The following is a 26,924-nucleotide window of genomic DNA, read 5'->3' on the forward strand; positions in this document are numbered from 1 at the left end:
TGTCTAAAAGTTTATTATGCATTATTGCAGATTAACCCCTTTGCCCCCTCCTTCATTCTATGCACAAGACTCAGAGACCAACCAGTACTCCTTTGATGGAGTACTACCTAGCCCCATGGGTTGGGGTTCTAGGTCCCTGGGGCAGATGTTCTCTTTGCCTGGTTGGTAATTCATCCTTGCCTAAAAGTAAGGATAAAGTAGTTATAATTAGCTCTACCTTGACAAACCGCAACATTAAAATCATGTTTGCATGTTACTTGTTTACATCTCTACATTAAGAAAGAACATTTGCATGTGTACACACAGGTGAAGCAATACAAGTCAAAATTGTTGTCATGCTGCCCAAGCATTACTGATACAAACTGCAGTGTTAAATAATGACTGACCATTTTCAGAACTAGGTCTGGTGATACAGTATACACTGCTGAGACCTCCATAATTGTGCATAGGAGATAGTAGTAGTATGGTATAGGATCCATACCAGGATTAATCATAATCAGAATATGGATAATACTGTATGTGCACAGGTGTTTCCCCAACTCCAGTCAAGTAGTCAGTGATTTGGTAGGTTTAACAAAAGAAAGCTTGTAATGATAAACAATTAGGCTGCACTGAAATGAACTAACCTTTTTGCTTGTTGATTCACACCAACATCCTCTCAATTTTGTGTTGGCCTTAATTGTGCACTGAATGTTGGCAAATCAGTAGGCAAATGACAGAGGGGCAGCATAGCCACAGATGACCAGTAACCTGATCATGTTAGAATCATACAGAGATATGTATTATCATGTTCTGTTCTATATCATATCCTGAATATGGTTCAAACCAGGATAATTGGCTACATAACAGGTATTAGTTGTTATTATAGTTGTCATAAAATATTCTAATGAAAAATACAGACTTTACCAAAAGATTTGGACCTGAGGAGTGAGCTGAGGAGGCAGGGGGGGTTATTGGCTGATGTAGCCCACTGCTGGGCTCAGCAACTATAAAAACAGTTATGTTCAGCCCCCTCCCCTTCCCAATAATCCCTCCCAACTCAGTCACTTAGCAGGACTTGGTTATGTTGAGAATGAATAGCAAACCACTCCTAATAACAGTCACCTTCTTAGAAAATTGGTAAACCTACATAAATTCCTTCTTTGTCCCCCTTTTGTGACAGTTTACACCCATATAGAACATAATGTACTTATGACTGTATAAACAATACCCAATTACTCTTAGTCCCGTCAGTGAGTGGAGGTAGAGAATACGAAATTTTGTTGTCAAATATTTGTTGAAGGTACTGCACTTTGTCCTCTATTAGACTATCATAAATAGACCGTGGTCTGCCTGAATGATCTGGTGGATTAAATTAAACGTAAGCCCTTCCTGTATCTAATTTTGATCTACAGCTGTTTAGAGCAGCAGTGATGGAGAAGGAGGCGGTGTCGCTTGAGGCAGACGGGGCAGGTGGTGCACCGGGAGGAGCGCCACCGCCGCTAGACTGCACAGCTGCTTGTTGTCATGGAGGAGCAAAGATGGCGGTCCTGGCCTATAGCCTGGGCAAACGCGAAATAAATCAACATTTCACCATTAAAAATGCCAAATTAATATCGCTAGTAGTCGTTATTTTACTCCTTGTGTTTCACACAGCTTCGCGATATTATGGAGGTAAGTGGTCTTTCGTTTATTAAACTTACTATTGATGCAGCCAGTGAGACACTTGACACAAGCTATTGCTAACGTTAGCCAGCTAGCGGCTCTGTACTTCTCTCTGCGGGTCGGTTCAGTGCCGTTATCCAGTTTTGCTTTTTAAACGTGACACATACAGGCTGTAAACTTTATATCAAGCAGATAGGTCGTTGCATTGACTAAATTCACTAACGGCAGCAGCATGAACTTAAATCAGCTTTGTCCCACTGGCTAGCTGAATCAAGCTAACACTGCATTTAGCTGTGTTTACATGCTCCTGTCAGCACACGCTTGATTACTGCTGGGGAAGCCGTGTGTAGAGTGATGTAGCAAACAATTGTCATAACAAGGTTTTTATTATTCGGAGGGCAAAGCCATTTACATCGACAGTACCAGCCAGTCAGTTACTTTCCAAACAAATGCTAAAGTATCAATTAAGCTTGTCAGAAATGTGATGTTGTACTGTTAACTAACGGCACAAAACTGTAGCTTTAGTGGCTTTGAACAGTATTATAGCAGCCTGCTTTCTGCCGCAGGTCTTTCGCTAATTTGTATTGGTTTGTCGGGCAAATGTAAGAGACAGAAACGCGTACTGGACTGGAGACTTAATTTCAGGTGTAAAGGGCTGGATCTAATTTTTGCATATCCTGCACCCAAAAGACTGAGAATGACAGTGATGGCACAGAGCCAAGAGCTGTACTATAAAGAAATATTAGCATGGCATACATCCACCTCGCAGTTGGGTCGCATAGAGTGGACTTTGTTCATGAAAATGGATAGGAACCAGAGACCTCTGTGTACACGCTGAGAGCAGCTGCTTTGGCTGGCGATGACACTGAAATGCCCACGTCTCTCGCCAGCCTGCCGATCCTTCATGTTCGCCCGTTTCTATGGAGTGATTCAGTTGGAGATGGCTCTATTCATTTTGCACACAAATGAATAGCTGGAGAGATTTATGGTTGAGCTAAATAACTGATGACTTCATTTTATATTATGGCCCCCAGCAGAGCCCTGTATTGTGTCCTAGTCTTTTGACAGCACTGAATGAAAAGCCATGGTACTATTGAGACAGCAAGTTGCAGTCATAGTTACAGAGAAACTGTGGATGAAAGCGAGATTAGTGCTTTTGTTTGGTCTTACTGGTAGATTCTCTGTGTCTTGCCTCCAGGTGGAGACTCATGTGAATGGCTGCTGTCCAGAGGACGTTACTTGGGGGAGAATGTATGGCAGCCTTATGGCTGTATGATGCACAAATACAAAAGCATGTGAGTCACACTAACTGTGCAAGGTTACTCTTATGTTTCAGATAAAGATCTAAGTGTGTAGCAGTGATGGGTGAGATGTGTGCATCTGTGTCTGTATCTGTCTGTAAGGGTGGATGGGTGATTCATGAGCCAAATAACAAACTGAAAAGATTACATGGTCAGACAGCCAATGAACCGCCAAGCACATGAATGATTGCCATCTGCAGTTGTTAAGATGTACAATTTTCAGATTCCTCACAATCATTTTTGTCTTACAGTGAAGCCAAAACATGCCTTGCTGAAAAGCGGGTGGCCTTTGTTGGTGATTCACGAATCAGGCAGCTATTTTACTCCTTCATCAAAATTATTGACCCTGAGCGAAGAGAAGAAGGAAACAAGGTAATTATGAGAAACGGCGCCATGTGCTTTTGTCAGGACATTTTTTCAGCAGAGTGATGGGACAAAAAAATGATGAGGGTAAACAGCATACAAATCTACAGATCTACATATCTGAAGCACAACTTGATATAAAAAAAATGACAAAGGTCAGACACTGTCAGTTATTCCTCCATTTACTCTCTGTTCATGTGTACTGAGCTCTCTGATCTGATCAAAACAAGTTGACCTAGAATGATAAAATAACTTTTTAACTTACTATATCCTGTACCATATAGCCTGCAACTGTATTCTGGCAGAACCAACTAAAAATATGTCTAGAAGAGCAGACAGATAGGTAGAGATGTCTGTTTCAGTCACAACCACTTTGGAAGGAGGGCTGCTTGTGTCTTCTGTAAGAAACATTTTTCCTTGTACACTTCCTCACTGATTGAGGATTTTGCCTCAAACATTTTCTGACTGGGAAAACAATCATGTTTATTCTTGGCTTTGCAATGCTCTGATTATTTACCAGAATGACACCTTATTAAATGTAGGCCTGGCTAATCATTCACTGCTATTTACACTGAATCTGAATATATTCTACCATTTGTGATCAATTTACTTGCTATTCTTAAGCCTGACACCAAACCTCAACCTATGTCCTTAATGTGATAAATAGCCCCACTGATCATTTTTTCCTACTGTATGTCATTACAGATTTGATTTTATTAAAGTGTGTAAATATATTGAGGCCTTAAGACTTCCTGAAATAGGTGGCATTGAGACAATGTGCTGCAACAAAAATTTAATAGTAAGTGGTTTGCTCAGAAAAAGTGAAACCAAAAAAACTGAAGCACTGGAATGCATGGCAATTATGCAGCAGTCTGAACTATTTTGGTCTGATCTCAAGCTGGGAAAAAACAGGAACACTATCTGCCTAACAGACTTTCTCTCTGTCTGTCCCCATGTAATGTCTGAAGCATGAGGACATTTCCTTTGAAGAAGAGAGTTCTGCTGTGAATGTGGTGAGCTATTTCTGGATGTGTTTTTATCTCCTGTTCTCAGTCTCTCAAAACACTGATAAAAGTTAAAACACCTCCGTCCTCTTTATGTTTAGGACTTCCTGTGGTATCCAGAGGCAAATAATTCGATGAAGGAGCGCTTGATATCATGGACACATGTGAGTTTAATGTTAAGTTCTGTTATGAACAAGTGGGGAACATTGTTAATCAAAGAAGTTTCATAGACAAATGTCATGATGGTTTGGACAGGGATTTGCAGCTCTGACTGCAGCTTCTCTTGTGTGTTGCAGGAAGCTTCAGCTAAGCCAGATGTTGTCATCCTTGGAGCTGCCACAGTAAGCAGTATAAACAAGGGCTTAGCAATGCTGCACATTTTGTGAAAGACAAGAACAAGGTGTTGGCTCAGGTATATCAATCTTAATTCCATCTATTTATCTACAGTGGTCCATTAAGTTGCACAGTGGCAGCAGCGAGACCCTGCAGCAGTACAAAGTCAACCTGACAGCCATTGCTGTGCATCTAGAGAGGCTGGCTGACCATGGGGAGGTCTACTGGGTACTGCAAGGTAAGCTCAGCTTGTAGTATAAGACCCAAGATGGGAGCTTTTATCATTGGCCATCTCCGTCGTGGTGGTAAAGCAGATTACTGCCTTTTGCCTCCATTACAGTGATTAATCTCTCATGTGATTACTGCCTTCATGTCAAATGGAATTACCATTAGAATGACTTGATGGTTTAAAGCTTTGATTGTGAAGTGTTCACATATGCTAAGTCACTTCATATCATCACCCACCACAAATTGGTTTGTTGTTTTGGTTGTTTGTGAATATCTACAGTATATCTTATTATCCATATATTAATATATTAATTACTGACATTGAATGCATTTTCTTCAACAAACTGGAGATGGTTGGGTTTTTCGGGGTATTTTAGGTGCTAAAGTGTCATCACTAAATCCCAACCCCCGTCTGGTATGTTAGACTAATTTCACATGAATGATCACAGAATATTGTGAATATCATACAGTGGCAAGATAAAGTATGTGAACCCTTGGAATTACCTGGTTTTCTGCACTGATTTGTCATAAAATGTGATCTGATCTTCAGTTATAATCTTTTGTGTCTGTATTTAATACAACAATTAAACATTCACCGTGGTGGTGGAAAAAGTCAGTGAAGCCTTGGATTTAATAACTGGTTGAACTTTATTTGTCACCAATACCCTCAAACAAGAGCTTTCAGCAGCTGCTGATCAGAGCTGCTCAATGTTCAGGAGGAAGTTTGGACCCATCTTCTTTATAGAGCTGCTTCAGCTCAGACATATTGTCAGGATGTCTGGTTTGCATTTTTCTCTTCATGTCATTCCACATTATCTCTACTGGATGAAGGTCTGGGCTTTAATTGGACCACTCCAGAAGGTGGATTTTCCTTGTCTGAATTTATTAAGAAACTAAATTTACTCTAATGTTTAGGGTCATTGTTCTTCTGCATTACCCAGCTTCTCCTGAGCTTAAGCAGGTTGACAGCCACCCTGACAATATCCAGGAAGATACCTGGATAAACCTGGGAATTAATTTTCCCCTTGATGATGTCGAGCTGTCCAGGTCCAGAGTGCTCCAGGTGCTCTTTATAAACTTCAGGGGTGCAACAATGTTTTTTTGGAGAACAACACCTTCTTCCGTAGTGTCTGTGGCAGGACACCATGATCCATACAACCATGCACCATGATTTGTGTGTGGTGGACTCATAAACAGAGATGTTAACTAGATTCCTTTAAGCCTCGAGCTGTTACTCTGAGCTTCCTTGTTAACATTATTGATCATCTGTGGTGAGCTTTTGTCATCTTAGCTGGACGTCCACTTCTAGGGAGAGTAGCCACAGAACTAAATCATCTTCATTTATAGAGAGTATATAGAGAGTGTGACTGTGCACAGATAAAGATCTAGACTCTTTGAGATGACTTTCTGATCCTTTCAGCTTAATGCAAATCAACAATTCTTGATCATAGTTCTTCTGATATCTCTTTTTTTGTGAGGCATGGTTCACGTCAGCAGATGCTTCTTGTGAAGAACAAACTCAAAATATGTTAGTGTTTTTTGTAAGCTAAAGAGTCTGTAACCCACACCTCTCGTCCTGTTTCATTGATTGGACTCTAGGTTTGATAACGCCTGACTCCGGTTAGCTTTTGTTGATATCATTAGCCGAAGGGTTCACATACTTTTTCCAGCCTACACTGTGATAGTTTGAATGATATTTTCAATATGCACAAGAACAAAACAATGATTTGTGTGTTAATAGTTAAAATAGATTGTGTTTGTTCATAATTGTAACTTGGATGAAGATCTGACCATATTTCAGGACAAATTTATACATAAATGGAGGTAATTCCAAATGGTTCACTTACTTTTTCTTGCCACTGTATATTCTCATATATGCACCTTCTCAACTTAACCTTTTTCTCACACTGCATGCAACACCATCACACCTCTACCCAACAGACCCAGTAAATGAGGAGGTGTTGAGTGAGAACAGGAAAATGATCACCAACCAGCAGCTGGAGCTGTACAATGAAGCAGCAGCAGATGTGCTCAACAGCAGCAAGCGTAACGGCAGGTCCCGGGTCAAGCTGTTGGCGGCGTCGCGTCAGGCGGCACTGGAAACGATCACCTTGTCAGACGATGGCTTGCACCTGCCTGAGAGCACCAGGAACGTGGTAGGCAGGATTTCTGTTAATTTGAGGTTATTTATTGGCAAGTATATTGTTCTATTCAATATGACAGCACAGCTGTTGTATTTTTAACTTGGAATATTACTCATATCCTCCTCACCATCCTGTGTAATTGTCCTGTCAGGGGGCCATGGTCCTCATGAACTCTGTGTGCAACAAGCTACTGAGGCCCATAGATGGATCCTGCTGCCAAACGTTACCGCCCCCAAACTTCCTCCAGAAATTGTCAGCGTGTTTCTTCCTGGGCTCAGCCCTGGTCTTCCTGATCCTCCATGTCCTTGGCAACAACCGCCACCGCCGACCTGTGCCCCCTGATGTGGAGAGCTTAGAGGAGAAGAAGCCAGCGACTGCAGCTGTCCCCTTGGGCCCGAAGGCGCCCTTCCAGGCGCTCTGCAGGATGGGCATCATCATGGGCTATTTTTACCTTTGTGACAGAGCAGATGTCTTCATGAAAGAGCAGAAGTTCTACACACACTCCACATTCTTCATCCCTCTCATCTATATATTTGTCTTGGGAGTGTTTTACAGTGAGAACAGCAAGGAGGTAAGACAGGACCTGCTGTTCAGTGCAGTATATATTTTGTTTGATGTCTTATTTCAACATAGAATTAAGTCCAGTACATTCTCACTTGGTGTTGAAAAGATACAGTTTTCTGAAAGTATACATTTTTGTCTGCCTCATGCACATCCTTGTGTGAATATAGTTTGAAGATATGGTGAGCTTTAACTTGATTGCTGGATGACTGAACGACATTATTATACAGTCATTTCCCTATGAGCTCAAGTTCAACAAAACTTTTAACTGTATGTAAAGGTTTTGTTGAACTCTCAGTTCATAGGGAAAAGTAAAAGCTTAAAAGTTTTTAAATAAGTAGGAAACAGTGAAATTCTCTGACAAGCAGATTAATCTGGCTGTCTGTACTGATGCATTAAGTTTGATTAAAGTTTGCGAATTCATATCTGGTTTACATTTTCAATTTTCTTCTGCACAGACCAAATTACTCAACCGAGAGCAGACAGATGAGTGGAAAGGCTGGATGCAGCTTGTCATCCTCATCTATCACATATCTGGTGCTAGTGCTGTGAGTTCTAAATATGTTTTCTTCACATACATTTGGGAATAACCTGCTTGGAGGAGGTGTATATCAATATTTGATGGCATAAATGGATTTTTTTCTTTTTAAGTTCATTCCAGTGTACATGCACGTGCGGGTGCTGGTGGCAGCGTACCTTTTTCAGACTGGCTATGGACACTTTTCCTTTTTCTGGCTCAAAGGAGACTTTGGACTGTATAGAGTGTGCCAGGTGAGGGCACAGACAGTTATACTTTAACCAGCTTCTTGCAATGACTCATTATTGTAGTGCTTTGACATGAAATACAGTGGAAATTGCTTACAGTGATCACGGTTACAGTGAAAAACCACTTATATGGATCAAAAAGCTTAGGACAAAATCATTCCTTTACAAATGCTGTTTAAATAATTTGCTTATAATAATCAAGTAGTCCGCTTACGGACCAACTGGCATAACATGTGATATTTTCACTGCCGTGGCTCACTGAGTTATTTTGCCCCCTGTTCCTGCTCTGCTCGCGTTTCAGGACTTTTACTGTGTGTAATTATCGTTATGTTATGTGAACGGATTGTAATGCTTTCGGCATGACCATTCAGACAAGGCTTTGAGCAGGAGAGGGCCATGGCACTGTTTGTTATTTTATCTTTAAATCATTAAATAGTGAAGCTGTCTGTTTCATTACTTAATATTCATGTCATTAATAAACAAATATCAATTGGATGGTAATCTACATGAGAAGGAAAGAAAAAGGACAGATGTGATCACTATAAAATGGTTTCCACTGTATCATATTATTGATGATAAGAAAAATACAGGTATTAGATTTGGACTTATCTACGCACTTACTTACACTTTCAGTGTGATGCTTTCGATTTATTTAAGTTTGTGTTTTCATGTTTTTTCCACCCCAGGTGCTTTTCCGTCTAAACTTCCTGGTCTTGGTGCTGTGTGTGGTGATGGACAGACCCTATCAATTCTATTATTTTGTCCCATTGGTCACCTTCTGGTTTGTCGTCATCTACGCTACACTGGCCATGTGGCCTCAGATCCTGCAGAAGAAAGCCAACAGTAGGTGTCAGACAACTGATGAAAGTTTAAAACTGTTACTGAATTTGTTTAGCTCATTTGCTTCATAGTCCTTTACTATGTGAATCAATACATGCATTCATTCTACACAATAAAAGTGGTACTTGTCATAAATGTCAGCAGCAGGGTTTCTTTTAGAAAACGATGTCACTAATGGTTGTCTTGTTCTCTGAACAGGTAGCGGTATATGGCACCTCGGGGTCCTGGTAAAACTACTGGGTCTCCTTCTGTTCATATGCTTCTTTGCCTTTTCACAGGTGGGTGAATTTAATCTTATCAGTAGTGACTGTAACCTCACTCTAGTCTGAGTTTGTAAAACAAAATGAAATTATACTACAGGTTTTAGATTGATTTCATATGAACAATTTCATATGAGAAGTGTAAATGGTGACGCGTCAATATTATTCAGCACAATTTGAAAGACAGGAAATACTTTCAAATACAAGAATACTGTATTTGATTACATTTGTTTTTAGCCTAAATAAGGCAAAATGGATGAGTGTGCATTCAAATTCTGAATGGGTTTTCAGTGTAGTGTAGACACAAATTGTCGGTCCCTTTCTCAAATTCATGGTTTGGTCTTTGTTTGAGACCCCATGTAATATTCATGTTTTGGCCTTGTGACTCCAGGGTTTCTTTGAGAGCATCTTCTCCATGTGGCCCATCTCCAAGCTCTTCGAGCTGAACGGAAGCATCCACGAGTGGTGGTTCAGATGGAAGCTGGACCGATTTGTAAGTCAAATGTGTTTCGTTCCACATGCACCCAAGTTTAGTAGCTGCTGTATGAACACGTTTTGTGAAATGTAATGTGTGGCAGAGTATATCAGAAGCTTTTTCAAGTAAGACCAAATTTTCTAAACTTTGGATAAAATCGTTTTCATACGCTAATTTTCTTTTGCAGGCGGTGATACACGGCATGTTATTTGCTTTCATCTATCTGGTGCTGCAGAAGCGCCAGGTGCTGTCAGAGAGCAAAGGAGAAGCTCTCTTCTCTGTCAAGATTTCCAACCTGCTCCTCTTCCTCTCTGTTGTCTCCTTCATAGTAAGACTCTTCATCTGATTGCAATTGATTAACAAAATGCTTGCTTACAACAGCATCTTGGGAGAGAATGTTTACACAGTGATGGGTGTGTATTTGGATAAATGCCACCCCCAGTAGCTGCCTTGACAACCACAACTGTCTGCTCTTTATGCTCTTAATTATGTCCTTACTTAAGACTTTGCCCACCTATTTTGAAAGGTGCGCAGAACGTAACAAGAACTCAGTGTAGTGAAAATCTATTCATCTCACATGGATAACGACCATCAGGCGGCTCATGTGTAGCACTGAGGCAGCTCTCTGTTCTTTGTTGACTCCACGTAAGCAGGTGGAGATTATAGGAACATGGGCTATTCAAACTAAATCAACCCATTCATATTTGCTGCAGCTGAAGATTTAACACTGTTACCCAACTTCTCTTTTTCCCCGTCATTCTAGACTTACTCAATATGGGCCAGCAGCTGCAAAACCAAAACAGAGTGCAACGAGATGCATCCTTACATCTCTGTGGTCCAGGTACAGTAATGATCTCTTTCCGTTTTTTCCTCTTTTCCTTTTGTTCCCTCTCTGTGTTTGATGTTATTAAGCCATGTGGCGTTTAACGGCAATCTTAATCCTTAATGTTGATCCTAATACTTTTGCTTTTGTTTGAGTATCAGTATTGTTTTACAGTTGTAATCCCTTCGGATTTGCCTTGAGATGTCATTACCCTAATTGCATGACAGGATAATATGTGTATAAAAACAAGGGAGTTCCCTTGTAAGGGCTAAAGATAGTACAGGCATTATCTAGAGTCAATCTTCACTGGGAAATGGTTTGAAGTAGTGCAGTAGATAAGGTCACTGACAATATAGTTGGGCTTTCTTCCTCTAAACCGGTTGAGATTGCAGACCCTATCATACTACACCCAGTGTGTCTTCATGCTTTGACTCTTAGAAATGACTTTGTTCTCTTTTTTTCTCCACAGATTTTGGCCTTCATTCTCATCAGGAACATTCCTGGCTACGCCCGCTCTATATATAGCTCTTTCTTTGCATGGTTTGGAAAGATCTCCTTGGAGGTGAGAAGGACATGCCAGTAGAGTTACAATAAGATAATAAAAAATGTATTTATGTGGCTCTTTATAAAAATTTATTAAACATGCTTTGCAATGGCTACCATAAGTCATTAAAGAACGATGAGGAAACAGTCTAATAAATACAGGGAATAAAAATGTAAGTACAAATAATGATCAGAAAGCCACTGACAATCCTTACCAACTCTGTATGTGATGTCCTGCTGCTCCCTGGAGGCAACTGTGTTAAAATGGAATTACATTACCTACTATTGAACACGCTTTGTTTGTCTCCCCCAGCTGTTCATATGCCAGTACCACATTTGGCTGGCAGCAGACACCAAGGGAATTTTGGTCCTGATTCCAGGAAACCCTTCACTAAACATCATGCTCAGCACCTTCATCTTTGTTTGTGTGGCTCATGAGATTTCCCTCATCACCAATGACTTGGCCCAGGTGGTTATCCCCAAAGACAGCGTGGCCCTGCTCAAGAGACTGGGGGTTGTGGGGCTCTTCAGTCTGATTGTACTGCTGCTAGCCAGAGGCAGCCAGCCCACACCCGGTGCCTGATGGACACCTCTTTATTGGGGGGCACAAAAGACTCGCTAAGCCCCTCCTGAGATTGAAGTGAGGTACAGATCCAAGCCAGGAGCAGGCCCGGGGTTTGAGGCTACTGGCGGCCACAGACGACAATAAGGAACCCACGGGAGATCACCGCTGGCCATGTTTGAGCAGAGTCTGTACTTTTTGACTGCTGTGAAAGTCGCACACTGAAGAAAAGAAAAATGCCCAGAAAAGGGGACATTGCTCCTTTTAAGTGCAAATGGTAAGAGAAAAAAGAACAATAACGCTCGAAATGTTTACATTATCTGGATTCAACATAGGAGAAACTTGGAGATGTGGAGTTTAATTTAAAACAAAAAGAGGTCCTCTCATTTCAACGCCTCGTGCTTGCTGTGTGAATTTTTGCAGCGTTGCTTCTATTTAGCCAAACACACAAATAGGAAGTTTATTTTGTCACATACAGTACTTCCTGTCATTACTTCAATTTGGAAGAGACCACTGGGCACACACTCCGTCCACATGGCAGTAGCAGCTGAAGGTATTTTCACTCAGGTGGATCCATAACCTACATATTCAGATATCTACTCTTTTACGATAACATGTTCAATTGTGCTGCAGTTTATTATCAGCATTACTTTGTACAGTATTTCTGGTGACTTTAAAACAGTGTTAGATATCTAAATATGCAAAATATGGACCAGCAACTAGTTTGGGTGATCAAAAAACTCAAGACTTAAGTAAAAAAAAAGAAAAATTGGAGTGCAATTGTTAAAATGTTGGAATATCCCTCAACATATTTTTGCTAATGTTTTTGTGAGTAATTTAAAAAAAAAAAAAAAAAAAAAAAAAAGTTTGCCTTGTAATGAAAGGTACCGTGGTCACCTGCTGTAGCTCTGAAATTCTATGTGATATGTACAGTATTTAATGATTTAAATTAAGCTTATATTTTATACATTTTTTTGGCTTTGTTTATTTCTGTACTTTGCGCCCATGACTGCTGTTTGTGAAGGAAGTATTACATAGATCTTATACCCATCCCAGCATCTCATAGATGATTACCTGCCTCAGAGACACACTGCGGGGGTTGAGCCTTTACAGTCTACCGCCTGTCTGTCCTATTAGCAGCTCATGTCATAGTCTGTGTATATTTGTACGATAGAGTGAGAGATTTATTTTATACAGCAATGCTTCAGCAGTGTTTTTAGTCCTTTATCCTTTCATTGTCATTAAAAACATGCCTCATAGCTCCGTAGGAAAATTCTGGGTTGCACATATTATTGTACAATAGGGCTAACAGATGAATATACATGCTCCCTCTGCTGTCACAGCCAGTGAACTTTTTGGTCAGTGAGTGAATGAATAAGTGATTACTTAGACTAAATGCCTTTGAACATACAGCTTCTCTCAGTGGCTTATACATACAACACATCTCCAGGTGTACTTTGTCACATCTGTGATGCAGCCTGGGATCACAATCTTCCTTCATTACGCACTTTGCATCAGGGCCACATCAACATTTAAAAACAACTACTTGGTAATGCACTGACTGAGCTGAGAGGACATATTACTTTTGCTTCAAGGAAAATATTTTATATTATGTCAACTGACACATGGCTGATGTCTCTGCCTATTTATCCCAACAGACATTTGACTGAGATTAGCACTTTTATTTTAAGGTATATATTTTTCCTTTCATCTCTGAGGTGAAACAGTGGTTAACATGGTACCAGTGCAGATACCTTCTGCACATTTTGTTTTGGTAAATCAAAATGTTTTGTGACGATCATTTGGCAAATAAAAAATGATACTGTAAGAGCCAAGCTGTATTACATCAAATCTTGAGTTGCATATTTCATCTACCATGGGGGATAGTAAAAGATTGCAGTGTCAGTGGTTTTCTACATGTTTATGTAGCCTCCCTTTTAAAGAAAAACATGGGTCCACAAAGAAGGACATTTTCTTCACAGTGGAACAATTTGTCTACAGCTTTCTCCTGTCATTTCTCTGATTATGTACAGTTCAGGTTGTGTTCTCAAACTGAACAAGAGCCAAGTGAATTTGTAATTTGTATAACCAGTCATCACCTCCTTGTAGAGACGAGAATGGCATTTCCATGCTGCAGTTTCTTTTTTCTTGTAAAGTTTACTGATCCGTTTTCTCGTCTGATCAACAGCTATAAATTTGGTAATTGTTTCAGGCCTTAAAAGATCTCTTTGGTCGTGTAAAAGCAACAACTATTTATACCCCTGTGCAGGTCCTCTTTGAAATATGTTATATGTAAAATTTTTTGTGATGTCTTCAAAAATGTGAAATGTATCCATATTATTTATAAACGCCTTTATTCTGTTGTACATTGTTAATAATACCTTCATAAAATGTGCTCTTTTGGCTTTTCTTCCTCATGTTATTCAGACATTACTATTATCTTGTTTATTATTGGGGGAAAAGATCATTACAGTAAAAAAGACTATTTTGAAATATTTTATTGTCATCATGACACATTACATAAAATTAATATTAAGTGACAATTTAAGCATTTCCATGTAAAACTCCCTTTTCCTCTAAGAGGTCCATTGTGCAAAGCAAGTAGAAATACAAACATCAGTTTTAACATTTACACATATATTCAAAAATATTGTAATGTATCTTTATAATCAGCTAAGCTCTTTTGTTCTTTTCCACACTATGCATATGGACAATAGAACTTTGTAAAGACACTTCTGAGGCATGCAGATTGGCACAAATGTTAGGTAAAAAAACAAATATATAGATATGGAAACAAAGGTAGCTCCGACACTGGTGTTTTCTGGTCACAAATTAAGGGCCTCGGCCACCTTTCTCTCCTCAGGAATACCATTTACCTGGAATAAATACAATAAAATATATACAATTTAAATGACAGGAACTAACGTACATGTGCTGTTAGTACTGTTTAGCAAAAGAGATGAGCTGAAACAACGTAATTAATTGAAATAATTCAGCTTTAATTATCTCTACATTAGCTAATTATCAGATCGCAGCACCTACCTCCAGCCTTCGAAATGTTGACATGACATAGTTATCTCCTTTGTTAGCAGTGAACAGAGAGAGCAGCAGGTTAGTGCGTCATGCAGCTCACCACCATGCACACAGGAGGGCGCTCACACACCAACACCAGAACTGGTTGTCTTTCTTGCAGGGGCTGACATACAAGTTCACAAGTGAAGCTGTCACGCCTGATTTCTTTTGGTGCCAGAATGATTAGCTCTCAATAATCTGTGTTCGACTCAATAAAGTCTGGATGCTTCTGTTTTGTTTTTTTTTTACAGTTAGTTTAACGACAGACTGAGTTCGTAAGCAACACAGCAAAGTAACTGTAGTGATATACATGGCTTCATATTGTTAATGACAATAAAGAGTCAATATATTCATGGCAATATGACGTAATAAGTCGGTCTACATCATTTTACTGTGCAGCTAATGTGCTTAATCCTGTCAGGAGACATGCTTTCCTGCACTTAACTTCCTGATCAACATTAGGCAGGAAACTATATATTTATTTGTAATTACTTGAAGCCGAAGCACTGTTCAGCAACAGACTGCAATTTTGTTAAGTGGATGTCATGTATGTAACTCACCATGTGGCTAAATAGTCCCATTACATATCAGACATGCAGGTACAGTAAAGCAGACTGTAAAACTAGAATATGAAAGATGGAGGCAGCACTAACCTGATGGCCGTTGCTGTGGTATCGTAATCTGATTTTGCAGGTTCCTGAAATAAACAATGATATTATGGTGAGCAGACATTCACATGCAAGAGCCTTTAGTATCATGTGAAAGCGTGTTGTATTTAAAATTTTTGAGTATCAAGCCCATTAGCAAAAATCATGGGACAGCTTGAACCTCTTAAGCTGTGGTTGTATTTTCCAAAGGCCTGACTTGCCTGCTGCAGCTTTAGCTGTAAACATGGCATGGTTAGAGAGCACTGAAAACAAGATTAAACGATAAAGGTATTGTTTCGACTTATATTTCCCCATAATAACGCCTATAAACCAAGCATCTGTGTGCTTGCTAATGAATGTGAGCGTGTGAATGTTATTTCCCTCCACCAAATCCCTTCACTCACGTCTGTGTCTGCATGAGGGGCATGCTGGTGGTCTCATAGTTGTCAGGGTGGATGGGCGGCACCACCTCACCGCTGACTGGGTTGAAGACGGGCAGTGTGGAGAGCGGCCAGGAGATTTCGCGGTTCTTAGACATGCTCCGCAGCTCCTTGGTGGACTTCTGGATGGAGCTGTGGTGAACCAGCTGGATGCTGGAGACGGGAGAGGCAGTGAATTTAACATGAGCTTGTGATGTTATCATTTCTGGTGGTGTTAACTTATCTCATCCCGTGTGCAATGCTTTATCTACTGGAAAGGTATATTAAAATATTTGAATATATGCCAGCGATTTGCATCTGCTATGGTGGGATCTTCACTCAATTCATGCATGAATAACAGAAATCATCCACCCTCACCTATCACTGTGTCTGACTTAATCTTCCACATTTGAGACAATTGAAAGCAGCCACTGCTAACAGCAACAATGCCCTTCATCTGGTCATTAAAATTTTGAGCAGCCCATTGGATGAATGGATGTCAACACACAGATGAGCATATGAATGGTTATGAGAAAGCCATCGGTGACAACATAGATGACAAAACTGCAAACCAAAGAGAGGGGGGAGGGGGAGACAGAAACCAAAATCAAGAAAAACACAGGAGAGGTAAAACACTTACTCTGGTGTTTGCATGTTTCTTTTTTCCCTAGGAACAAAACAAAATGGATGAATTAAATACTAATATTAATAGTTAAAGAGACATCTAAACACAAGTGAATGGACTTTTGGGTAAAGACAGAGTGGAAATGATGCTGATGGGATGTGGAACATTGAGTGAATGAGGGGGGCACGTCTCTCCCAGCCTGTAAATGATGGAGAATGAGGAAAGGATGTATCATGGATGAATGATCATCGATGTCATGGCTATGCTTCAAAACATCAAGACGTCACATGACAACATTAACAAAACAAAACCTGTGACAGAAATTTATGGATAACTTAATGTATGTGGACGATACAACTAGATGGTAATGACAAGCTGCAATTCCAGTCCAGATTTTTGCGCAATCCTATCTGTCTCTCATTTGATACTTAAGTAACTTTTTCACTGCTTTCCTCAAATGTTTGTTGGGGTGTTTGGTGCAATAATTGCATAAAAATATAAGACCAAGCACACTTACACCCCTTCCCGTCGGCAGCACATAGTGTAGCCGAGGATGAAGAAGAGGACTAGCGCCACAGCAGAGGGAACAGCCAGCGTGATAAGGAAGTCGGAAAAGTAGTCCCGGCTCTTCAGAGACTCAGAGGGGGGGTTGTATTCCCCAAATTCTGGCAGGATCCCTGTGCCTGGGTCCGGACGGGTAATGTATACCGGCACTACCTTGTTGATGTCAACCTTAAAAAATAAGTGAGAGTTAATTCAGTGTTTTTGAATGAAACAGCAGACTGTGTGAGCTGATTAAGTTGAAAATCAATGCTTATGTAGCCATGAGCACAAGCTTATGTTGCCTCAGCATTAAAAACCTACAAAATTCAATCCTGACCGAATCTTCAAGAGAATCCTCACCAGAGAAATCTTACACCAGTCGATGTGAAACTGAGCTCTGAACTTCTTGTCACAGCTGATGACAGGCTCCATCTCTTGACTGCAGCGCAGCTGGTTATGTGGGCTTTCCACCTCCCGCAGGCACGACGAGAAGGGAACATCAGCACCAACCATCACATACACTCTAGGGAGAGGAGACAGTGAAATATAAAGCATGAGAGAAGAAGAAGAAGAAGAAGAAGAAGAGAAGAGAAGAGAAGAGAAAAGAAGATAGAGCCTCACTTCACATGTTTATGCTGAGGCTTGTAATATTCTGAGCATTTCTTCTCCACTGAGTGTTCTCCTAGATGCTTTCATCTTCCAAAACGTCAGCATGAATCTTTGATGCACAACTTATGGCAGTTCATGTGGGCTATTCCCTGCTGAACTAAATCAACTGACAGTGTCTGTCAGTGCTGACGGCCAAGTGTACTCGTCTAATTCTCAGCAAACTGAGGATTCCCAAGGCCCCAATTAAATAAAATGTTAGCATGATGTGAGTGGGCTGAAAGTATATGCAATTTGTTTGATTGAGAGAAATGAAGAGGTTGTTGATGGAGAGATTCTTTAAGAGTGTGTGATTCACAACACTTTTTTTTTAAAATACAAGCAAATGGGAAAGCAAGTAGAGCTAAGCCTTATTCCTGCAAAGAAAAAACCTTGGTTTAGCTTTCCTTCAGGTATGAAAAGCACTTTAACTGTTAAAAAATTCAACCCAGGTCCAGTTCAACCTCCAAAGTTCTCACCCTTCTTTGAGGTTATTGATGGGGAGGGGCACACGGCCACCACGATCCAGTGCCGAGGTGATGTTGATGGCGTTGAGGCGCTCAGGCTGCCATACATTTTTCACAGCTCCCAGGAAGTCCCCCAGCACCTCGCTGGCCAGCATTTCCTCCACATTCATGTTTTTGATGTAAAACTCAGCCTGGAAGGGCAGAGGGAACTCTGTGCAGAGGGATGAAGACAAAGTTAGATAAAAGGTTGAAAGTGGTGAAAGGTAGTAAGATGAGGTAGGAAAGAAGACCGGGAGGATGAGCTTGAACCATTAGACTCCATAACCCTCAGAAAAGAGCGATGATGCAGGGCTGTTCTGCTGACTAAGACATCATTATTACTTTATTACTGCAGCGTACAGTAGTTGACGCTGACTTCACCAGTCTGTCCAGCAGATGCTGGTGTGTCTGCTCCGCTCTGTTATGACTTGGCCTCCTTCTGGGGCCAGATGTCAGATGACATCACAGCATAGGGAGAGTGATGTCACGTTAGCGCCGCGAACATCTGCTGTACGTTCACCCGACTCAGTTCATATTGTAGTGCATGTACCGTGACTGGTCAACAAGCCAGTGCACAAACATATAGATGCACAGATGTGAAGTGTAGTCACAATGATGAACAGGATACTGCACATCGTATTTATAACCATAAAATTTCAATACATGACTGCACAGTTCGCAGAAGGCATAACAGATGATACTGATTTATGATGGCTGTCCTGTGTCAGTGTCAGACTGTGTACCAATTAAGAGCCATCCTTTACTTTATCTAAAGAATAACAATAAATGATTTGACTGTTAATATCACCACAAGGTTCATTTTCACAAGCTTTTCTAGAGCTTTTTCTAACATGTGCTTCATCCACAAATGGAGTTTGCCAAGTTGTCATAGAAGTGCAGACGCTCAAATTTTTAAACTCATCTGCTGATGAGGACATGTCATATAATCAAAAGCTCCAGACCAGCTACTAAATGCAGTGAAATGATTTTGTCAAATACAGTTTGACAAAAGCTAAACGATGGATTTTGAAGCTCATTAAGACTGATCTAGCAAATAAGCACTACAATGCATATTTAAATACAAACATTGTTGGTTACATAAATAATGCAACGTGAGAGAACTGTATAGATAGATAAATATAATCTTTATTGTGTCAGGTGTATGAAAAAGATACTGCACCTTTGGTACATTAAACCTCTTGGTAAGATCAATACAATATACTGTTTTTCTTTGGTAATGATTGATTAGTTCTGGCTGACAAAAGTAATCAAAGGCAAAATTTTCTCTTTGGGGAAGTCCATTACTCCGTTCAAGTACTGAATGTGCCCTCAGGATTTAATCAGGGAAGTTGCACAGTCTGATCTCTGCTCACTCTAAGCTGTCATACTGGCGCCTCTTACCTTCCGTGGCCATAATGTTTATGACCAAGTTGTGCCGTGCCGTCTCGAAAGTGCGTCTGTTATAGGCAGTAATCTGCAACACACAGGGGTGAAAGTTTAAGCCCAGATCAGTGCAGCTTATATGGCAGCAGCCCTCTGGACAAGGCTGAGCTAGATACACTACGCAGGCTCTGTAGCCAACTGAAACACTGTATAGAGGCACATGTGCACCGCTGGGAACGTTAAGCCTTTTGGGAAAAGAATTTCTGCAGTAGCTTACGGGGGACAAAGAAAGCATATAGAAATATAATGGAATTTAAGTCTGAAGACTCAGAAGAGTAACACTGTACCATACTACTGCTGCGTGCACACAAATTGGCTGAACTCAGTAGAAATCAATCCAAATGTGTAACTATAAAGCTACACATAAAGCTAATGTGTAGCTTTATGTATGCCTTGGTTAAGACTACAAAGTACTTGATATTGTCTCCCAATTAAATGACTGAACATGATGTATTCTTTTCATTTAATGCCTTCATTTCGTTCAACATTTTAGCACTAAAAGGATCATTCCTTTCCCTTCCTTGACATAATAAGCAGCAGCACAAATTACTTCATCTCCACTCTTCAGTTTGAAAGCGGTCCAGCCACCCACCTCTATGACGGTGGGCTTGCCAACGTGCTCTGCAGTGGGGGAGCCATAGAGCACTCCGTCACTGTGCGGTGTTCTCTGGATGTAACGCAGCCAGCCTGGCCTGTCTGGGTAGCCCATCAGGTTGGTGTTGAAAGTTATGGGGTCATTGCTGGCGTCACCTGCAAGCAGAGCAGTTTAATGAGCGGGCACTCGATTGTTCTGTTATGGGTCACAACCAATTCAGTAATGTACATTTAGAGCCATTAGGTGAATTATAGAAGTTTTGCCAACTGCAGCTAAGCATTTTCTACTTGTGATATATGATGTATTAACAATGTACTATGGTAATTATGCTTTATATGGGTACAAATGTTTGAATGACATTAAGGTAATCAAATACTTAAACACAAAAACTTGTCTTTATCGATTACTATAACAAAGTGCCAAAAAGTGGGGCTATGATGCTGTAGTACCTGATTTTGGGTAGGGAGGAAACTCTCCTTTGAAGTACTCTCTTTCCAGAACATGGACAAACAGCACTCCTGCAGATGGGTAGACGTTACGGTCCGCATGAGACCTCGACAAGATGGTGACCACTGAAATACAGATTTCAAACAAATAGAGAAAATTAGCTCCTGAGATAAGAATGTTTCCTGTTCTCTGTGTGTTTGTGTGTGTGTGTGTGTGTGTGTGTGTGTGTGTGTGTGTGTGTGTGTGTGTGTGTGTGTTATTCATCATTAAGGACCAGCAGCACTAATTAAAGAAGAACAGAAGGCGCTAAGGTGAAAACAAATAAAGAAAACGTTTGGGTCACTGGTATCAGCAGCTAAACTCCTTCACACTTTGAGATCCAGCTCACAACGACAGATTTGTCTAATTTTCTTGTATTCTTATTCTTTGGAAGGAAAAAACATGAGCTTCATACATGGTTGCAGTCTAGAAACAGCCAAACACAAAGGCAAAAACTCTGACAGAAACACTATAATTCTGTATATAGCATGACAAGCTGTTAAACCAATGAATTTTGAATGGCAAGTAGCCGAGGTACTGTGAGTAAAACCAGCAGTAATGAGCCTCATTCAGACTGTACTGAGTTTTTTTCATGCCCTCCTCCTACTCCGTCTCTATTATGCCCTCTTGTTTAGCCCCACTCCATTTCAAACGCTAACATTTAGTCCTTATTTGTGAAGGGCACTGCTAGGAAAATGGCAGCCCCCTTGAGAAAAGTTTGCACAATGTAAGACCGGAGGTGCTTTAGCCAGCTCTCTCCCTCTTTTTTTGCATCTTTCTCTTTCACTAATTCACTCTCTCTTGCTCACTTGTCTTCTTTCAAGCTCTCAGCATTTTTGCGCAGCGTTTTTCTCTTCTCACTTTTTTTTCTCTCCCCCCTTCTCCCTCCCTCACTGGGTGGGCACTCAATTTTTAATCACCATGGGAGACTGAATGTACAAGGAAGGGGGGGGGGGGGGGGGGTGAGAGAGGGAGGGAGAGAAAACTGGAGATCTGTGCTATGAAGTACAAGAGAGGGAGAGAGTTTGAACTCTTCTCGCCTGCGGACACAACTCGAGACGCATTAAGCAGCTAGAGGAAGGCCTAGGAAAGCTGTGAGGCTGAATGTGCCTTCCTTCCTCTTATTTAAACCATTTTACAAATCCTGCTTCATCTTTTCATCAACAACAAATTAACATATTCTACATCAATATCATTGGCATCATCAAAATTAAGTGGCCCTCTACGTATGCAGTGTGAGCCCTCTCCAGGAACAGTAGCTGATTTCCAGGGAGAGTCTCTGCTGAAGAGAGTAATAGAGCAGGATTTACATTTTAATCCGTATCCATGAAAGAAAAGTCAGTATGTGATCTTCGATTGTTAAGCGTTATCTATTACCAGGGTGCACAAAGGGGTTAAAGAAGATTAGGTGACACAGTAAGCTCCTATTAAGGGAGTCCACATCTACAAGGCCAAATTGCTTAACTGCAGTCTGGCACTGATGAGCTGTTGGAAGAGTAAAGTTGAGTAAAGTAAACTGCCCCATATGTATGTTAAACTGGGCTTCATCTGTGGCCACAAACGGAGACGCTGAACTGGCCATATGTCCCATGTCCCCGGGGGCTTGATCACAGCTAGATACAATCAATAGCATTTAGCGGCCACTAAATGTGGTGGTACTTACAGACACCTGAGGTTACATCCATAAACATTTCTTTCCAAGGACATATTGAGGGAACCACCTGCGCATGACTAATCCATGCAATAGCTCTTCTTGCTGCTACCACTGCACCCATGACATTAGGATCTAGGTTATTCAGAGACCAAGAATAAAACCTAATTCGGTTTCAGCACACCGGTGGCGCCCTCTGTGATGACTTCAGTCGATCCGCAAATCCCACTCTGAATGCACACTCTCAGTTTCTATTACCCGACCGTTGGGCCTCATCAATTCTTACCCACACAAAGAACCACGGTCGCACAGTCCCGGTCAAGGTCACGTACCGGCTATTCTATTCTACTTAAAGACCAACTGGATGTGGTGTAAACATTTGTGACACGTCCACAGATGAGACAGGCAGGACATAGAAGAGAGCCCAGATGGCCTGGTCTCACCTAATGGTCGAAGGAATAAGAAACGACCTGTGGGATTTGAAATGTGTTTTAGCCTATCAACATTAAAGCTTTGATGCAACAACAACCATTTTGGCCAATCACGCACACACACACTCCTGGCTGCCTTATGTTAGCCAGTCTAGCATATGGGTTCCTACTGGACTATGTGTCACCCTCACCTTTGATCGCAGTCACTTCCATTTAGTGAGCAGCCAGTATAAGTAAAGATCACTGACTAAGCTACACCAAGGCTCTGCTAATAGCATCAGATCTGCTTATTTGTGGCGAGCTGACTTTCTGCCAGGCCTTCTTGAGATGACGAACTGCAGCACTCTTACAGTACATAATACATCACCAATTAAAGGTTAATACTAAACTGTCCACTGCAAACTAACCAGTCGGCTCCAGTTGCAGGACAAATGTGGAGACAGAGATGTGCATTGTAATGCACAAAATAAGCTACACTTTTGCAATAATTGTGCTCACATACGTACTAGAATTCAAGTATTATCTATAAAGGACACATTATAATACACACACCACTTTCGCACATGTCCATACACTACATGACTAACAGGCCTTGGGGGGGCGGTGGAAATGGCTAACCAGATTTTATGCTTTTTCTGAGCTGACCTTGGGCTGGCTGAAGTCTCAGGAGTGATGTTTTAGTTAAAAGTGCCATTGGCAACGTGGAAAGAATAAACCAGCCTTGTCCCTCTAATAGCTCTAGCTAACTGAGGCCTCTAGCTAGCAGAGGCACAGTCAGTCGGACAGGGAAGTCCTTTGGATCTGCTGAATCAGTTTCATCTATGCATGTAGTCCAGGTCAGGAGGAACGCATGTGCTTCTTTGGTGTCTGCTGGGGAAGCACAGACAACAAGGATTGCTACTGTTAGGATCAAGGCTTTGGTATTCTGCCTGCGATGAGTTTGAGCCTTGTTGTTCTAGGCACAAACCTGGAAGTGAAAGTAGCTGGTGTCACAAGAAGCAGAAGAAGATGACTGAAGACAAGAGTGGACAACAAACAGCCAGATCAATGCTCTAGGAATCTATAGCGGTAAGCAACTTACTTATTTGTCAATTGTTGAGAAGTTATTCATCACCTACATTGTTGAATCTGTGTATCATATGTTTAACAGAGGAAACAGTCTTTTGTCACATAGTTAATGATTTAGGATAACTTCTAAGTCTAGCAAGGAAAAGGTTTAGACAAAATATAAATTCAGTAAACTACTGTTACGACAGAAGTAAGTGGGCCAAGTCTGTGAGACTGCAGACAATTGCAAACAATTATGCCAGTATTAATGGGGAACCAGTTGAGCGTGTCACTGTGTTATGACATGGGGGAGGGGACAGCGGGTCAACACATGAAGTGCACCACTGCACACACCGACTCACCATCTCTGTACATGGTTGTTCTCTGCTTCAAGCCCATGGATCGCTCCATGTGGACATGTCTCTCATGTAAAGCGCTGTGTTTCACATCATAGGCATGTGCAATGTAAACTATTGGATCAATGAATAAAAGCATGAATGGAACAAATGTGTCTTTCGAGGGCATTCTGAACTATACATGAGGTTGCCAGTTTGTTTGGTCCTCCTAACTAAAACTAATGCGGTTTAATAACAGCCCTGACATAAACCCCACCGTCTGAAGTTAAAGAGGAATAAAGTAAGGATTAAAAATGAACTAAAATTAAACAGAATTAACAGAAACATAAAGAAGTACAATGTAATAAATTTGGCATAATAATAGACAGTGGCAAATGCAAAAGTTTCAAGCCTCAATAAAAAAGAAGTTTTCAGGAAGTTTGTGTCAGATACATGGAGCATGGAAACTGAACACTGCTTCTCTATGTTTTGTTTTGGGAAAGCTGTTCCAGATGGCCTAAGAGGTCTGAAGAGTTCATAACATAGCATCAGATCAAAAACGTATTCTGCCCCTGAAGTGACGTGTCTCACTTTCAGACTTCTGGCTGGGTTTATGGTCTGTACCATTAGAGATACAAGGACATGTAACATTAAAAACTTCATGAAGGTAGAATTAATTTCGGGGCTTCTCTGATGACTGAGACTACATCAGCTTTAGTGGTCTAATAAATTGGGTGTATATTTCCCCTCCAAATAATGTGTGTACAAGTGAAAAGCAGCTGCAACAAATGGGATGCTGTTACTGTGCATGCTTCACAAAATGCAGCAATATTATAATATTATCTCATTTATTCCTCTTACGTCATTAAGAATAACTGGGGCTGCTACACTACTTAATTAGGCATTCATAATACACCTGTTCTACATATAAACACAGGCCTGCACGAGGGGAAACGGGCTGTTTTCCCAAAGGAAAATAAAGCTGAGTGAACGACTGACAAGAACTAGCAAGACAACGTATAACGTTAGCGGTACATTCCTCGCTAGAGATGTAAGGTACTGTATAAAACACACATTTTGGGTCGAACCCTAAGGCACTCAGCCCGTATAACGGTATAGCTGTCTATTGTTAGCCATTTTTTCCATGTCTCCTCCTCAGCCGCTTGGAAAAAATGAGCACTGCGGCTAAACAGCAGCTGGCTAACTCGCTAGCTAACTAGCATGGATACGGCATCAAAAGCAAACGCGAGAAAAAAAATCCTGACAATTCCGCCATTAATCGATACGTACCCGTACCAAGCCATACCGCGACAGCTGCAGCGGACATGGTGCTCATCATCCCCGTAAATCTTACATGAAAATGGATGTTTTATCTAATAGCCACTGGGTTTGACAGCCATAATAATAAGCATCCTGCAGCATTCCTTCCTCCGCCTCCTTCCTTCACTGGAAACTGCACTTCTCATTGGCTGAACATCTGGATGGAAAAAGATGGTTGTCTCGTAAAACATGGGCTAAAAACGAGATGTGAATCACAATCATGAGCGCCACACCTTTCAGGAAATATTTCCGTGTGATGTTCGAGATTGACGACGATTTTTTAATTTGGTCTGCCTGTATATCAAACTCAAGCAGTGTGAGTCTGCCTTTCTGTTGAACTGTCTGTGTCCTTGTCATGTAGGTCAACGTGCAGATGTGATTTCATTGTCACTTACATTTAGTCGTCCACAAAGTCCACTTCAGATTTAAGGTACCTTTTGATGAATGTTTAAAAATTGATTATTTAACCCTCCATGATGTCAGAAAAACAGACACACCCACTACTCACACACATGCACATACACACACAAACCCTCACCCCACCCAGGGCTTGACCTCCTGAGCCCAGCTGTAAGAGGGCACAGACATGTTTGAGCGGTGTACTCCAATCTGTCCAGACCCCCTGCAGAGACAGTGGTAGCAGACAGATGGTCATGTTTTGGCCCCTTGGCTCCCAGTCAGGCCAGCTAAAGGGCGGCAGGACTCTTGATTCGCCCCTCATACTCCACTGATGTGAGCCACCACTGAGTGAGTATTTCTGATCCTGCAGAAAATCGTCCTAATTCTGGTTAACATGGTGACAGTGGTAACCGCGTGGCTCTTATTTGATATTTAAACTGGATTAATTTCTTCCTCTGTGGTGATAAACAGGATGCCATCCATCCTCTGTGCTCTGCAGTGCATGGCTGTTCTGTTCTTTCACCCTCCCTTTTATCCCCTTAAGATTATTTTTAGGTTGCTTAGCAACATCTTCACATAGTCAGTGTTTGGACTGGGTATAAATGCATCACAACATTCACTATAGGTCTATACACGCACGAAGATGCATAGTAATTAAGGCTGGGGAAATACAGCATTTCCCTCTTGGCATTAGAGGTAATGGCCAAATGTGTCTGATTTGACTCTGATTTGGTCTGATAGTCTGTTCTGTTTCAGTTTTTACACTGCAATTCTCCCGAATTTGCTCGTGTTTAGTAGTGAACTGAAATGATAAATGATAATTGCTCATATCTCCTATGTTCTTTCTGGATCCTCTCTCAGCATTTAGATCTTTTTCTAAATGCATTTAAGGGACAGACTGTAGCTTCTGTAGT

At 41.1% G+C, this 26,924-nt stretch overlaps 3 protein-coding genes across 7 annotated transcripts in view; 2 read left to right on the top strand and 1 right to left on the bottom strand.

Annotated features, from left to right (window-relative positions):
- Positions 1-1,318: 1,318 nt before the first annotated feature.
- Positions 1,319-14,249, top strand: casd1 (CAS1 domain containing 1). The gene is made up of 18 exons (XM_056399968.1): positions 1,319-1,653; positions 2,843-2,939; positions 3,197-3,317; positions 4,277-4,321; positions 4,414-4,476; positions 4,609-4,653; positions 4,760-4,883; positions 6,815-7,029; positions 7,169-7,588; positions 8,037-8,126; positions 8,230-8,349; positions 9,030-9,186; positions 9,382-9,461; positions 9,835-9,936; positions 10,106-10,246; positions 10,682-10,759; positions 11,211-11,303; positions 11,598-14,249. Exons 1-18 carry the CDS (start codon positions 1,413-1,415, stop codon positions 11,865-11,867), a joined length of 2,502 nt encoding a protein of 833 aa, XP_056255943.1. The 5' UTR covers positions 1,319-1,412; the 3' UTR covers positions 11,868-14,249.
- Positions 14,250-14,329: 80 nt separating this feature from the next.
- Positions 14,330-25,879, bottom strand: sgce (sarcoglycan, epsilon). Of its 4 annotated transcripts, XM_056399993.1 has the most exons (13): positions 25,582-25,879; positions 24,319-24,426; positions 20,791-20,913; positions 20,339-20,496; positions 19,705-19,777; positions 18,277-18,475; positions 17,513-17,675; positions 17,127-17,341; positions 16,625-16,651; positions 15,970-16,158; positions 15,572-15,615; positions 14,889-14,926; positions 14,330-14,722 (listed from the first exon to the last, which is right to left on the bottom strand). In XM_056399993.1, exons 1-13 carry the CDS (start codon positions 25,628-25,630, stop codon positions 14,672-14,674), a joined length of 1,437 nt encoding a protein of 478 aa, XP_056255968.1. In that variant the 5' UTR covers positions 25,631-25,879; the 3' UTR covers positions 14,330-14,671. The 4 variants fall into 4 exon arrangements, with proteins under 4 accessions (XP_056255968.1, XP_056255971.1, XP_056255970.1 ...); XM_056399996.1 differs by lacking the exon at positions 24,319-24,426 and having other exon boundaries at positions 25,582-25,872; XM_056399995.1 differs by lacking the exon at positions 14,889-14,926 and having other exon boundaries at positions 25,582-25,871.
- ppp1r9a (protein phosphatase 1, regulatory subunit 9A) overlaps positions 23,501-26,924 on the top strand; it is a 52,372-nt gene continuing 48,948 nt past the window's right edge. Inside the window, exon 1 of one of the 2 annotated variants that reach the window (XM_056399963.1) lies at positions 23,501-23,977. The gene's annotated coding sequence lies outside the window, so the exon portion shown is untranslated. Of the gene's footprint in view, positions 23,978-24,509; positions 25,348-26,924 lie in introns of those variants that run through there. The other variant, XM_056399964.1, reaches the window with a different exon arrangement.

Source organism: Seriola aureovittata, chromosome 16 (assembly GCF_021018895.1).
Source record: "Seriola aureovittata isolate HTS-2021-v1 ecotype China chromosome 16, ASM2101889v1, whole genome shotgun sequence".
Classification (NCBI taxonomy): domain Eukaryota; kingdom Metazoa; phylum Chordata; class Actinopteri; order Carangiformes; family Carangidae; genus Seriola; species Seriola aureovittata.

Excerpts from the sequence above, each read along its gene's own strand:
- sgce (XM_056399993.1), bottom strand. The coding sequence starts at position 25,630 with ATGATGAGCACCATGTCCGCTGCAGCTGTCGCGGTATGGCTTGGTACG. Across the intron at positions 14,927-15,571 it reads ACCACAGCAACGGCCATCAG|GAGATAACTATGTCATGTCA; the intron begins GTTAGTGCTGCC and ends CTGCTAACAAAG. Across the intron at positions 14,723-14,888 it reads CAACATTTCGAAGGCTGGAG|GTAAATGGTATTCCTGAGGA; the intron begins GTAGGTGCTGCG and ends TATTTATTCCAG.
- casd1 (XM_056399968.1), top strand. The coding sequence starts at position 1,413 with ATGGAGAAGGAGGCGGTGTCGCTTGAGGCAGACGGGGCAGGTGGTGCA. Across the intron at positions 7,589-8,036 it reads ACAGTGAGAACAGCAAGGAG|ACCAAATTACTCAACCGAGA; the intron begins GTAAGACAGGAC and ends TCTTCTGCACAG. Across the intron at positions 10,247-10,681 it reads TCTCTGTTGTCTCCTTCATA|ACTTACTCAATATGGGCCAG; the intron begins GTAAGACTCTTC and ends CCGTCATTCTAG.